The sequence below is a fragment of the Vicugna pacos genome, chromosome 4 (genome assembly GCF_048564905.1).
Source record: "Vicugna pacos chromosome 4, VicPac4, whole genome shotgun sequence".
In the NCBI taxonomy this organism is placed as follows: domain Eukaryota; kingdom Metazoa; phylum Chordata; class Mammalia; order Artiodactyla; family Camelidae; genus Vicugna; species Vicugna pacos.
This window is the reverse complement of record NC_132990.1, coordinates 76,405,979-76,419,702: the sequence shown is the minus strand read 5'-3', so window position 1 is coordinate 76,419,702 and position 13,724 is coordinate 76,405,979. Positions and strand designations below refer to the sequence as shown.

Here is a 13,724-nt window from a genome sequence, read left to right as displayed (position 1 = left end):
CAGGTGTTTCTGATACAGAAGAATCCACGTTACCTGGGGTGGGAGATGTTGGGTGTGGAGGGGGCCCTTTCCTTGCTCTGATGGCAGGGAGGGGAGACCACCTGAGCCCTCCTTTGTCCATTGCCTTGGGAGCTATGGGTGGATTTTAAATCGGGGCGGAGAGGGGCTGGGAGCCAGTGCTGTAGGGCGGAGTGTTGCCGAGGGCATCTCGTCCCCGAGGAGCCACGGGTCTCGGTCCTTCCTGGGCAGGTTCCCAAGGATGCCCCCCACCATGGATGTCAAACAGCAGGAAAATCAGAGAGAAATGAGCAAAGGAGGAAAGAAGGAGGGGCCAGGAAGGAGGCTGTGGATGGAGAAACTCCCAAGTGGGAGACAGAGAAAGGGGAGGAGGGATGAGGTCAGAAAGACGGAAAGCTGGGGGAGGCCGGGGACCCGGAGGTGAGTGATGCTGCCCAGGCTGGGGTGCGGGGGCTGCGATGCAGCAGCGATGCAGCGCCTCCCACCACCTCCTGCCCGGCTCCCGGTCCTGCCCGTGTGTGTGTGGGGACGGCATGGGCTGATGGGTGGCGGGGCACATGGTCACTGACATATGCTGATGAAGGCCACTTGGGCAGGACACGAGAACCACTTCAAGGGGGGCAAGCAGGCTTCTCTGGCAGCCTGTTCGATTGCATTAGGCTCAGGAAGGCACGGCCCCTTCATTGTCTAAATTGCAGTTTAGCTCAACACAGCAGCCAGGCCTGAGCTGGCCAAGAACGTTGCTTTGTGCAGCTGTCTTCCTGGGACCAGGCGTGTCCCTCCTGCCCCTAGAAAGGCTCACGGTGCCTGAGCTGAGCACGCCCAGCCCCCACCCTCCTGAAGCCCTGTCCCTCCTATGACGGTGTCCCCAGCTCCTCCCTTGCCCTCTCCCTGCTAAGAGCCGCTGAAGTGAACCTGTGTCTGATGCTGCGGGCTGACGTGGCGAATGGGCCCCGGGTCCGTGCTGAGGCCGGGGCTTGGTGTTGCTAGCTAGGTCACTCTGGCAGCCCGTCAGCCACAGGAGACATTTGCTCCAGCTTCCCGGGACACCACCCCGTGGGAGGCTTAGTGCTGGTGGCACCGCGCTGTCCTGCACCCCCAGGTCCCCAGTGTGGGGTGCGGCGTACGGCCCCACCACTAGAGGGGGTTTGTCCCAGACAGTGCCTGCCCCAGGGGACGGACTCCCTGGCTCTGCGGTCAGACGGCCCGGGTTCAGCCCAAGGCTGCCCTTACCAGCATTCTCCACGGCTCCTGACTGTGAAATGGGGATGACAGCGGCAGCTCCCCACTTCAGTGAGTCGGAGGCTCAGCAGAGCTCAGTGCCTGGCAGTTATGGCGTTACTATTACTATTTCTATTGCTGTTGTTCTTGTCGCTACGCCAGTCGACGGGCAGAGGCCCTCAGAGCCCCGCTGCCTGGAGGACAGGCACAGGCCGGGCAGGGTCGGGGGCAGCCGCCTGGGCGCGGGAGGGGGCGGTGGGAGGCGAGACTGACCTTCTGGAAGTGGGGCATGTGCCAGAGGGCGCCCAGCTCCACGGGCGGCTTGTACTTCCTCAGCTGGCTGCTCCGGGTCTCGTACAGCTTCCCCAGGATCACCTGCAGGAGGAACGCGAAGGCAGGACGGCTCCCGGCTGCCCGGAGACGCGGGGCTACGACGAGGCGGCCTGAGGCCGAGGGTCAGGATGCCTGGTGTCGCAGGCCCGTGGTCACGTTCCTCCTGGCTCCGCCCCCTCTCCCAGCCTGATTTCCAGGCTCCCGCCCCCGGCCCCACCTGTGACCCCAGCTTAGCGCTCTCGGGGTGAGACCACGGGATGCCCAGGGTGTGTCGTCCCTGGAGCTGTCTGGGTCTGGCCCGCTGCCGCCCTGAGGGTTTGGATGCGTCCCAGACAGCCGTGTAATTCACTCTGTAGCTAACACAGCGCTGGTGGTTACCAGGGACTCCACGATGTTGGAACCAAGAATGTGTGAGTCCACGGATTGTCACCGTTTCTGGGGAGCAGGTCCGCGCCACGGCCTCCTCGTGGAGGAGGAAGGTGGCCTCCCTCTGGGGGAGGGATGTGGGGGTCAGTTCGGAGCCCTCGAGGTCTCTGTGGGTGAGATTTCAGAGGCACAGGGAAAGTCCTGCTCCTCCTTAACACACGCCCTGTGCCCCCCAACAGATGCTGGCAAGCCCCAAATTCGGTAGTGAATTATGTCCCCTCCAGATTCCTGTGTGGAAGCCCCAGCCCCCAGTGAGTGCGTATTTGGAGCTGGGCCTTTAAGGAGGTGATTAAGGTTCAGTGAGGTCAGGGGGTGGGGCTGTAGTCCAGTGGGGACAGGTGTCCTTTTAAGAGGAGGAAGCGTCACCAGGGACGTGCACAGAGAAAAGGCCACGTGAGGACACGGGAGGAAGGTGGCCGTCTACAGGCCAAGCAGAGAAGCCTCCAGTGGAACCAGCATGCTGGCACCTTGATGGTGGCCGTCCAGCCTCCGATGGTGAGAAAACAGATTTCTGTTGTTTAAGCCACCAGATCCGTGGTACTTTGTAACGGTCACCCCAGCAGACTCACACAGGGTCCCAGGTCTCCAACGTCAGCATCAGAGTGGGGGGGGCCCTGACTCTGCATTTTAAATCTGTGCTCAAGGAATTCCAGGCACAGTTGGAGCTTAGCCCCATGGCCGTGATCCTCGTGAAAGTTCAAAACTCCCCAGGAGAGCTAACAGCTGAACAGGGGGCTCTTCACACCTACAGCCTTGGTGTAGAGACACCCCATCAAACCCCTTTTATTGATTCATTTTGTTAATCAATTATATTAATTTTATTGACTGCATCCATGGATAACTTACGAGCCCTTTGGATCAGCTGTCCTCTCGGCTTTCGAGAACCACTCTGACACTTTATCTTCAGACCAAAGCAGAGAGGCTGCCCAGCCAGGGGTTAATGATTTGGTCCTCAGAATTGGAGGGACGCGGGCAAGTCTCGTCACCTTTCCAGCCTCGGTCCCCTCTGTGGGAAACGGGGCATCGATGCCTGACAAACAGGTAACTGTAGGATTTGCTGAGTTAGCTTTGAGCAGAGTGTCTGGTCCAAGATGACTGCTCACTAAACGGAAGTTGTTACCAAGAATTTCATCTGCTGGTATCACCGTCCCAAATCCAGGACAGCCTTACCTGCTGGAGAGACAGGCTTCCCCTTGGATGGTGGCAGTTTGACCTTGCAAACCAACCATCTTATCAACCCCAATAAACCGTATACCAGCCCCTCAGCATTTGGTGGATCTGAGAGTTTGTAGCCGTTTGATGGACAACGTAGCAGCCACAGAAAATCTTGGAACAGGAAGAGAACTCCCGGGTTGGCTCAACAAGTGTTTTCTGAGTGCCTCGTGTGTGCTGGGCCCAGCATGGCAGGCCCTCATTTCGTCCGACCCCCTATTTTTGCCCAGTGAGGTAACTGAGACCCCAACAGAGTAATGAATTATTCAAAGTCACAGCCGTGGGGCTGAGCCAGTCCCCACGCATCTCTAGACTCAGAATATGTGTCCTCGGAGGCTTGGGATTCCGGGGACTCACGACACTCTGAGTTGCCATGAGTTAGCTGCTGGTTAAAGTCATGACTCTGGCAGAGGGTAGGTTAGCTCAGTGGTAGAGCAGGTGCTTAGCATGGACAAGGTCCAGGGTTCAATCCCCAGTGGCTCCGTTAAAACTAAATAGATCGGAGCTCTAGATTGGAGCTATAAAGCAGCGTGTAATGGCAATGCTTCCTTGGAAATTGGTCGTTCCCATAGTGAGATGACTCTTTCTTGAGCCATTAACAAACAAACTAGTCACAGGCTGCTTTTAAAATATTATTACAGCACTCTGCTCTTTAATGAGCTGTTGTGAACGGCCGGGAGGGGCATTGGCACCTGGCCGGTCCCGGGTCCTGGGCCCTTCCGTCCTGCAGCCTCTCCTGGCCGGTCCCAAGGCGCCGGGACCCCTGATAACCCTTCCACTCCCCGGCTTGGTCCTGGAGCATCACCAGCGCTGTCGCGGCATCCTGAGCTTCCCTGTAACGGGCGGGAGTGGGAGCACGCCAGCGGGGAAGGCCTGGGCTCCGGGGCGGGACGCTCCTGGGTCCCGGCCTGGCTGTGACACCTTGGCCAGTCACTTAGTCTCTCTGAGACTCAGTTCAACCATCTGAAAGTGAAATAAACTGAACGGTCTGATGAGATGTGGCCCTCACGGGGCGTTCCCGAGGAGAAAACACAACGAGGGCTGCACGCGGGGTCCAGTTCTCCGCATGGAACGTGGAGGAGGGACGGCGTTCGTGCGATTGTTGCAGCAACCAGACACTGAAGTCGTGCTGCGGACGACGTCTGTGTAACGCCACGTGAACATAAAGCGGCTGTGATTTTGCTGCGATCCGTCTGGATCTCCTGGAGAAGAGGCCAGCCTGAGTGCTCCAAAAGTTCGAATTTCAGAATCCATTTTAAAGGGAGTACCATGTTTAGCATCTTCAGTGCGGTCAGCAATGCAGATTAAGAGCTAAAGGTTTTTTCCCCAGTAAAAACCTCACCGAGACTCATATTGTTAGCAGTGGGCAGTGCTTGGCTGTCATACTGTCCTCCGTTCAAGTTTCCCTTGTGCCAGTCTAGGAGCTCGGGTAACACCCTCCTCGCAGGCTGGTCCAGTGCACTTGAGATGATGTGTCTGATGGGCGTGGGGTGTTTAGGGTGGGGCTTACTCACGAACTGGAAACAAAACATATCACTAACGTTTGATAAAGTGTGTTCTTGACAGTCCCCTCCCGGAAGTGGGTTGTTCTCTTTTAACTTTGCCTTACCCGCCTTTTCTTTCCTTTTCTTTTGGGGGGAGGCAATTAGGTCTACTTTTATTTATTTATTTTTTAATGGAGGTACTGGGGATTGAACCCAGGACCTTGGGCGTGCTAAGCTCACCCTCTGCCACTGAGCTAAACCCTCCCCACCCAGCATTTTCTTTACAGATAGACCAGGCCAGGTGAGTTGAGTTTACAATCTGACTTCCAGGTGTGTGGAGTCATGACGAGGTTTGGTGGGAGAGTCTCTGGGCAGGAGCTGGCAGACAGGGTTCCCATTCTGCCGCCGGGGCTCACAGGGCCGATTTATGGGTGATGCCGGTCAGAGTCTGCCACTCTCGGGGCTTAAGTCGGGGTTGAACCCGATCAGCACCAAGACCCTTCCAACGAAGCAATAAGCAACCTGGCTCCCCCGTCCCACCCCCAGCAACAAACACGCACAGCCCCGCCAGCACCTCCCTTCCCTCCGGCCCCGACGGCCATCCACTGCGGAGTGAGGGCTGCGTTTACCTTATGCTTTTTCTCCAGTTTAACGGCTTTCTGGGTGGCCTTTTGTTCCTGCACCCAGAGCTGCTGGTACCGATGCTGCAGCAGATCAAAGAACGGGGTGGAGGGCCTGTGGGGAGGAGGTCAGACAGGCTTGAGGTCTGGGAAGGGCCAGAGGGCCCCTCTCCCCCAGAGGCTGCCCACCTGATGGTGGGGGCTACAAGGCAAAGTGCTCCTCCCAAGCCTGGGAGGGGCTCTTTCCCACCTTCTGCAGCCGTTGAAGAAACAGGTGCCGTGTGTGAGTCGTTCAGCAAACACTGCTCCCAGACCAAGTGCTGGGCCTGACGGGGAGGCAGACCCTCTCCCTGACCAGACTGTAGACAGGCTCCCCGGAGCCCTCTGTCTGATTAGACCTCAGCCTCGAGACCTGTCTTTGGCTGCTGATGCCATTCGTACCAAAGGACCCTGCTAGGTCAGTCTGCCACCCTTGGTACTGGTCACCTTGGCCTGCCTTTGCCAATAATCCTGTTAAGTCAGTTTAGCAAGAATCCCCCTACCCTCGAGGTCTCTCTCCTCTCAGTAGCTTTCCACCCACTCTGCTCCTGGGCTGTAAGTCCCCACTTACGCTGTGCTCAGAACTGAGGGCAGCTCTATAGTGAAGTCGCTTTCCCCTTTGCAATAGTGCTGGATAAAATCCGTCTCTGCCACTTTTAGCAATCAGCTCTGGTTCTCCTTGACAGGAATCTCCAGCCAAGGAGCGCGTCTCCTGTGTAGAGCATTGTGTATGCCCCACTCCTGCACAGCACTGTAGAGTGGGTGCTATGATCACCCCCATCCTGGAGATGAGAGGGTAAGGTCCCGGAGCTGCGTGAGACCGTGTCAGAGGAACCTAACGGGAGATGAGGGGACTTCTTTACGGAAGAACCAAAGCTAATAAAATGCAGGATGAAGGGCAGAATTGAAGGGAAGAGAATCATTACATTGCAACTCGTGATGAAACCATGGATTCAGGTAATAATCAACGGCTGCTAAATATTAGGTGGAAAGCTGATGGGGAACCTCACAGGGGTGGGTAGCAGCTGAAGCAAATGATCACGATTTTTATTGGGGTAAAATATCCATAACATAGAATTTACCCCAGTGACCCATCTTACTGCCTCTGAAAGTGACAGACATGGTGCCAGAAGTGATACAATAGGAGGTACTCAGCACCACCCGTCAGATACTTTTGGGGGGAAAACACCCAAAGTGAACTGAAGCTAATCAGACGTCTAGACCAGCATTGTCCAACAGAAATATTATGTGGGCCACCGTGTAACCAAAATACTTCCAGTCGCCGTGTTAAAGGGTCCAAAAATAAACAGATGGCATTAATTTCACTAATTTATTTTATTTTTTTTAAAATGTCTTAAATTCAGGACACTATTGAACTCATCTCCAAAACAGAAACAGACTTGCAGACATAGTGAACAATCTTATGGTTACCCAGGGGTGGGGGTGGGGGAGGGAAGGGGGTGGCAAGGGATAGATTTGGGAGTTTGAGATTTGTGAATGATAACCACTATATATAAAAATAGATTAAAAAATAAGTTTCTTCTGTGTAGCACAGGGAGATATATTCAATGTCTTATAATAACCTTTACTGAAAAAGAATAAAAAATGAATATAGGCATGTATCTGCATGACTGAGACACTGTGCTGCACACCAGAAATTGACACATTGTAACTGACTGTACTTCAGTAAAAAAAATTTCTTAAATTCTGTTTTGGGGGGAGTAGTTAGGTCTATTTATTTACTATCTTTTAAATGGAGGTATTGGGGATTGAACCCAGGATCCTGGGCATGCTAAGCACACGCTTTACCACTGAGTTAAACCCTCTCCCTACTAATATATTTTATTACCCTAATATACCTGAAATCTTATCATGTCAGCATGTTATCCACTTAAAGATAGTCATGGGGTATTGAAAATGTTGTTTTACATTTTGAATTTAAGTTCATTAAAATTAAATAAAATGAAATATTTGGCTCCTCAGTGGCGCCATGCTGTGGGTCAAGTGCTCAAAAGCCACAGGTGACTAGAGTGCCATATTGGACACACAGCTCTCAGCCCAGCTACTGCAATTTATAGGAATTGCAGGGGACAGAGGAACATGCCAAACACCACCATGAGGATGCCCTCTGCCAAGTCTGGTGTGTAGGACATTCTACAAGACAAATGACTCAGTCACTTGAAAAAGCAAAGGACATTGAAAAAAAAAGATGAGGAAGTGATATAGATTAAAAGTGACTTAAGAAAGGCATCAACCAAAGGCACTGTGTGGACCTTGTTCAGATTCTGATTCAAACAAACCAATGGGGAAAAGGTAGTTTTTAGGCAACCAGGGAAAGGTGAACACTGAGTTTTAGAAGCCATGAGGAAATATCGCTAGTCGTGTTGTATGTGATAATGGTATTGTGGTTATTTGTTTTAAGTTTTAATGTGAGTGATACATCCTGAAGGTTTTGGGGGTAAAATAATATGTAGCTTAGAATTTGCTTTAAAAAAATACTCCAGCAAAAAAAAAATTAAGCACAGTAAAACAAAATAATACAAAGTACAAGAATGAAACAGAATTGGCAGAATACATTACTTGTGGTTAAGCCATGTGACGCGGGTTGATCATGGGAGCACGTTACTCTACTTGCTATACTTTGGTGCATGTTTGAAATTTTTCATAATAAGAAATAAAAAGAGAAAAAGGAGAAAACCTAGGGATTGAAGCTCATTCGTACCCCTGCTTGCTTCTTTCTAATCTTCCTTTGGGTCACAGATGGTCTTCATGGCCTTCTCTATCACTCAGCTCAAGTGTGAGCTGATTGCTTTCTCATTTCTCTGGGTCAGAGGGTCTCAGATTTGATAGTGCATAAAAATCACCTGGGCCCTGTCCCCAGAGGTTCTGATCCAGGAAATCTGGGAGTGGGGCCCAAGAAAGAGCATTTTTAGCAAATATAGGAAGTAGTTCTGAATCAGAATGTCATGGGTTGAATGGTCCCCCTCTCGCACAAATATTTTCATCCTAACTTCCGGAACCTGTGAATATGACTTTATTTGGAAAAAGAGCTTTTGCAGATGTGTTCAAGTTAAGGATCCCGAGATGGGATTCCTGGTTATGTAAATGCTTTTGAGGGGAGGTTTTAAATCCAATGACAAGTGTCTTCATAGACATACACAGAAGAGCGGTAAAGGAAGTGGGGTGAAGGCAGAGGCAGAGAAAAGCCAAGGGACACCCGGGGCCCCCACAAGTTGGAAGAATCAGGGAAAGATTCTCCACTAGAACTTTTGGAGTGAGCATGGCCCCACCCACAGCTCGATTTCAAGCTTCCGGTCTCCAGGACTGCCAGATGCAAGAAAATACATTTGTTGTTTGAAGCGACCAGGTTGGTGGTAATAGGTTACGGCTGTCCCAGGAAACGAGTACACACGTGTTCCTCAACCCACACTCTGAGAAACACCCAGAGAAACTGCTGTGCAGATGAGCGCTGTCCAGAGAAGGTCCTGGAAACAGAAATCATGGTCTTTCACAGCTGAAGACATCGTCCAGAGGTGTTTTGCCAACTGTCAAGTGAGCATGGATACCTGGGGGATCTTGCTATAGGCACGTTCAGGTTTGATGGGTCTGGGATGTTTAGAGGTGCTGTGTCCGGGACCCACACTTCGAGGCTTAAGACCTCATAGGTCATCCATCCCTGAAGCTCTTAACCCCCTGAAGTCTCGGGAAGTCGCAGACCATCATTTCTGAGCAGGAGCGTACAGACAGTGTGCTAGGGAGAGGGTCCACAACTTTTATCACATTTTCAAAGGTGCAAATGCCCCCAGAAATGTTCAGAGCCTCTGATCTTCCCAAATGATCTTATTTCACAGACAAGGGAAGGAGGAAACAAGGAGAGAGGTGACTCCCAAAGATGGTACAGACAGCGAACCGATGGTGCAAACCTGGAGCCTCTGGCTTTGTGTTTTATTTGGCTGGCATGGCAGTCTATAAAAGTCTTCGCAGTTGTTGTCAACACCCACCAACTGGGAAATTTTACACTAAAAAACCCAGCTTTCCAGATTGTCTTGAAGGCGTCTCAGCTCTGACGGCGCAGGTGCATTCCTCCGTGGCAACAACTGGTCGGTGTTGAGTAGCCCGTATCACTTAGCCGGAGTCCCCTCGCGTCCCTATTGTTCCTCACTGACTGCTGATTCTGTGGTCCCAGAGACAAACACAGAGCCAGAATGGACCCTAAACATCCAGCCCCGACGCTGCTGCGCAGTCTGTGCCCCCTGGGATAGTTCACCCCCTCTGTGTGAGGACCTCTTTGGGGCCAGGCTGACCTGGGTCTCCATTTGAATGGGGACCCAGTGGCTTTGAAATGCCACTTGAGCACAGAGGCCTTTTGGCAGAGCAGCCTGCAGTGCTTCTATGAACAGAGCTGCTTTGTTTTCTGGTTCCTTTACCCCTGCGGTGACTTTTATTACTTAATTATTACACACCCCATGCTTCTAGGCAGCCTCGTTTATAGCCAGGCTTTCTAATGACACAAGACGCGTCGTCCGCAAGATCTACCCCAAGAGGCCATTCACGACAGAAAAGCTGTCTTCCCAGCTGCCCCCGCCGCGCACGTCAGTGCGCACCTCCCCTCGCCGCCTCCTGCATCCTCGCTGCCCGCCGGCCAGCTTTGTGTCCCGCACCGGCCGGCGGTTCCTATTACTGGAAAGAGGTGGGGAGGGGCTCCGAGTGGGAGAAGAGCCGACACACCTTGTGAGTCACACCAGCCCAGCCCGGGCTGGATGAAGTGGGTCCGCCAGCCTTTGCCCATTTCTGCTCTGGCTCATTAAGTTGGGTAAAAAGGTGGAGAGGCTTGTCTGACATGGGGACAACCCAGGGCATAAATCATATCACATCATTCCTTGCTTTAAACACCCTCAAGGGCCTCCCAGTTCTCAGCCTAGACTCCTTGTCATGGCCAGCAAAGCCCTTCCCTCTCCAAAACCCTCCCTGACATCGGCGGCTCCTTTGCCTCCAGGTCTCAGCTGCTGGGTCACCCCCTCAGAGCCCTGTCCCTGACCAGCCCATCCTCAGATGGCCCTCACCAGGTGCCCTCCCATGCAGAAACCCTCTCATTCATTCGCTACTGGTTTATAACTGGTCTTGGCCACTGAAAACCAACACCAGTAGGAATGGTTTAGGTCTGAGGAGACGTGGCACAGGGCTGCTCTCAACAGTTGGGTGTTGTTGAAAAAGAGAGGGGGAGACAGGGCGGGAAGGAGACAGAGAAAGACAGATTAGGCAAAATTTTAGGAGGTACACATTTCACAATTCAGAGTGTCCTAAAGAGAATAAATTGATGGAAACTGTCATCTGATGGAGGAAGGAGAGCCTTTTCAACAAATGATGTTGAAACAATTTGACGTCAGAGACAAAACCAAAATCAAACACACCAGAACCAAAACTCGAAACCCAAAACCAAACTCTTGACCCAAGTCTCACACCTTAGACAAGAATTATCTCGAAGTGGCTCATAGATGTAAATGTACAACATGAAACTATAAAACTTTCAGAAGAAAACATAGGAGAAAAGCTCTGGGCTTAGGCGAGGCTAGGTGATCAGTTCTTAGACTTGAGGCCAAAAGCACGATCCACGGGAGAAAAAAAATAGATAAGTTAAACTTCCTCAAAATGAAGACCTTTTGCTCTGGGAAGGATGCTCTTAAGAAGATGGAAAGACAAACCATGACTAGGAGAAAACGTAGACCATGTGTCTGGCAGAGGACCCTCATCTACGCTGTATAGAGAACTCCTGGGGGCAGGGGCTGTGGCTCAGTGGTCAAGCGTGTGCTTAGCACCCACGCTCCATCCCCAGTGCCTCCATTCATAAAAAAGAAAGGAAACATTGAAACAGCAACAACTTGGCTGATGTCAAGGCCATTAGGCCAGTCTCAAGAGGTCACATACTGTGTGATTCCACGTATCTACCATTCTTGGAATGTTCCAGGGATTAGGGAACCATGGGGGAAGGGGTCACTATGCAGTAGTGTGAGGGGGGTCTTTGAGGTGATGGAACAGTTGTGTACCTTGATTGTGTTACACAAATCTACACTGTGATCACATGCATGGAAACCAGATGCACACACACAAAGAAGGGCGTGTAAGACTGGTGCAGCCGGGATGAAGGCTGTGTTCCGCACCAGGGTCAGGTTTTTAGTTTTGGCATCGCACCATAGTTATGTGAGGTTTTATCACTGGGGATAACAGGGTGAAGCGCATTCAGGACTTCTCTGTACTATTATCACAGTCGCCGGCGAATCTATAATTATTTCAAAGTAAAATATGTTTGAAAATGCAATCAAGCAGGTTAGAGGGAAGACTGGAAGAGCGTTCTACTTTATGGAAAAACATTACAAAATGACTGTCTTTCGAAGAGGTGATCAAAGAGCGTGCAGCTAAAAAAAAAATGTGAGGGAAAAATGAATATAGGGAGTGTCAGGCAATTAAATTTTTAAAAATGTGTTATTTTCTGGGGTTTTGTGGTTTATGATGTTTGTCAGCTTATTTAAAATTTTAATTTGTTCTGATTTCTCTTCTCCTTCTAATTAAGTATTCAGTTTTATGCCTAAATTTAAATTCCTGATTCTGAATTTTTTTTTTTAAGACTGCTCCCAAACTTGAACAATCTCCTGGCCCCACAAAACCTAGCGCTGCCCTGCAGTAGCAGGTAAGACGTTTCTTTTAATTATAACAATGTTCTGTAGACCTTTATGCTAATAATGTGAAAGCAAAACGAAATGGTGATTTGTCCAGGAAAAAATAAAAAGATCAAGGCTGACTGAAGTGCGTAAACAAAATGTCAAAAGAGCCGTGGGGACCAGGCCTGAGTGTGCTCGCACACGAGCCTCCCAGCCTTGCTGAGGATGGCATTCCAGGGCTTTCCAGAGCTTTTCATAAAAAAGCTTCCCACATCATGTTATGATGCCAGAGTAAGACCAAGAGAATGTGTATTTACACTGCCAGTCAGTCTCACTTATAAGAGCAAATGACATCTTCAATTTCTTTCATCAGTGTCTCATAGTTTTTGGAGTACAGGCCTTTTGCCTCCTTGGATAGGTTTATTCCTCAGTATTTTATTCTTTTTGGTGGGATGGTAAATGGTATTGTTTCCTTAATTTCATTTTCTGCTATTTCCTTGTTAGTGTATAGAAATGCAACTGATTTAATAGATGCCTCTCCAAAGAAGACATACAGATGGCCAACAAGCACATGAAAAGATGCCCAGTATCACTAACTGTTGGAGAAATGCAGATCAAAACTACAGTGAGGTATCACCTCACACCAGTCAGAATGGCCATCAGTAAAAAGTCTACAAACGATAAATGCTGGAGAGGGTGTGGAGAAAAAGGAACCCTCCTTCACTGCTGGTGGAAATGTAAATTGGTGCAGCCACTATGGAGGACGGTATGGAGGTTCCTTAAAAACTAAAAATAGGCTTATCATATGATCTGACAATCCCGCTCCTGGGCATATATCTGGAGAAAAATACAATTAAAAAAGATACATGCACCCCAATGTTCATAGTAGCACTATTTACAATAGCCAAGACGTGGAAACAACCCAAATGTCCATTGACAGATGACTGGATAAAGAAGATGTGTGGGGTGTGTGTGTGTGTGTGTGTGTGTGGGTCGGTGGGTGGTGGAATACTACTCAGCCATAAAAATAATAAAACAATGCCATTTGTAGCAACATGGATGGACCTGGAGATCGTCATTCTAAGTGAAGGAAGCCAGAAAGAGAAAGAAAAATACCGTATTTTCACTTATATGTGGAATCTTAAAAAAACGACACAAATGAACTTATCTATAAGACAGAAGCAGACTCAGAGACATAGAGAACACTTATGGTTACCAGGGGTTAAAGGGGATGGGAAGGGATAAACTGGGAATTTGAAAATTGCACCTCCTGGGGAGTGATGGAAATGTTAGCTCTCTTGATTTGCGGTGGTGGCTTCACGGGCGTACACATCTATTAGAATTCATCAAACTGTACATTTGAAATCTGTGTAGTTTACTGTACAGGAACCCTACCACAATAAATGTGTTAAAACAAATAAACAAAAAAGAGCTTGGTCTTTTGGAATTGGAAGTGAGCAGAAAAGCCAAAGAGACCTCACCTGGGAAAGAAATTGACCCTCAGAACAGGTTTGGACAAGGCGACGACACTCAGATTCCGAATTCCCTTGCCCCTCCCACTTGGTCACTGCACTGGTCACATTTATCAGGAGCTACGATACAGCTGCCTGGAAGAACGAAGTGGCCACATGTGTAATGACTCAGAAAGATCTCCGAGATGTCAGTCAAGTATAAAATAAGAAGCTGGGGAGGAAGAGTCAGACCTGCGTAAGTGC

The 13,724-nt window shown here is 50.2% G+C and overlaps 1 protein-coding gene across 3 annotated transcripts in view; it reads right to left on the bottom strand.

Moving 5' to 3' along the window:
• The window catches only part of CFAP77 (cilia and flagella associated protein 77), a 122,462-nt gene that overhangs the window by 23,146 nt on the left and 85,592 nt on the right, over positions 1–13,724 (bottom strand). For all 3 annotated transcript variants that reach the window (XM_072959014.1, XM_072959015.1, XM_072959016.1), the window contains 2 exons: positions 5,324–5,429; positions 1,513–1,614 (listed from right to left, as the gene is read on the bottom strand). In XM_072959014.1, coding sequence (XP_072815115.1) covers positions 1,513–1,614; positions 5,324–5,429 — 208 coding nt within the window. The remainder of the gene's footprint in view (positions 1–1,512; positions 1,615–5,323; positions 5,430–13,724) is intronic.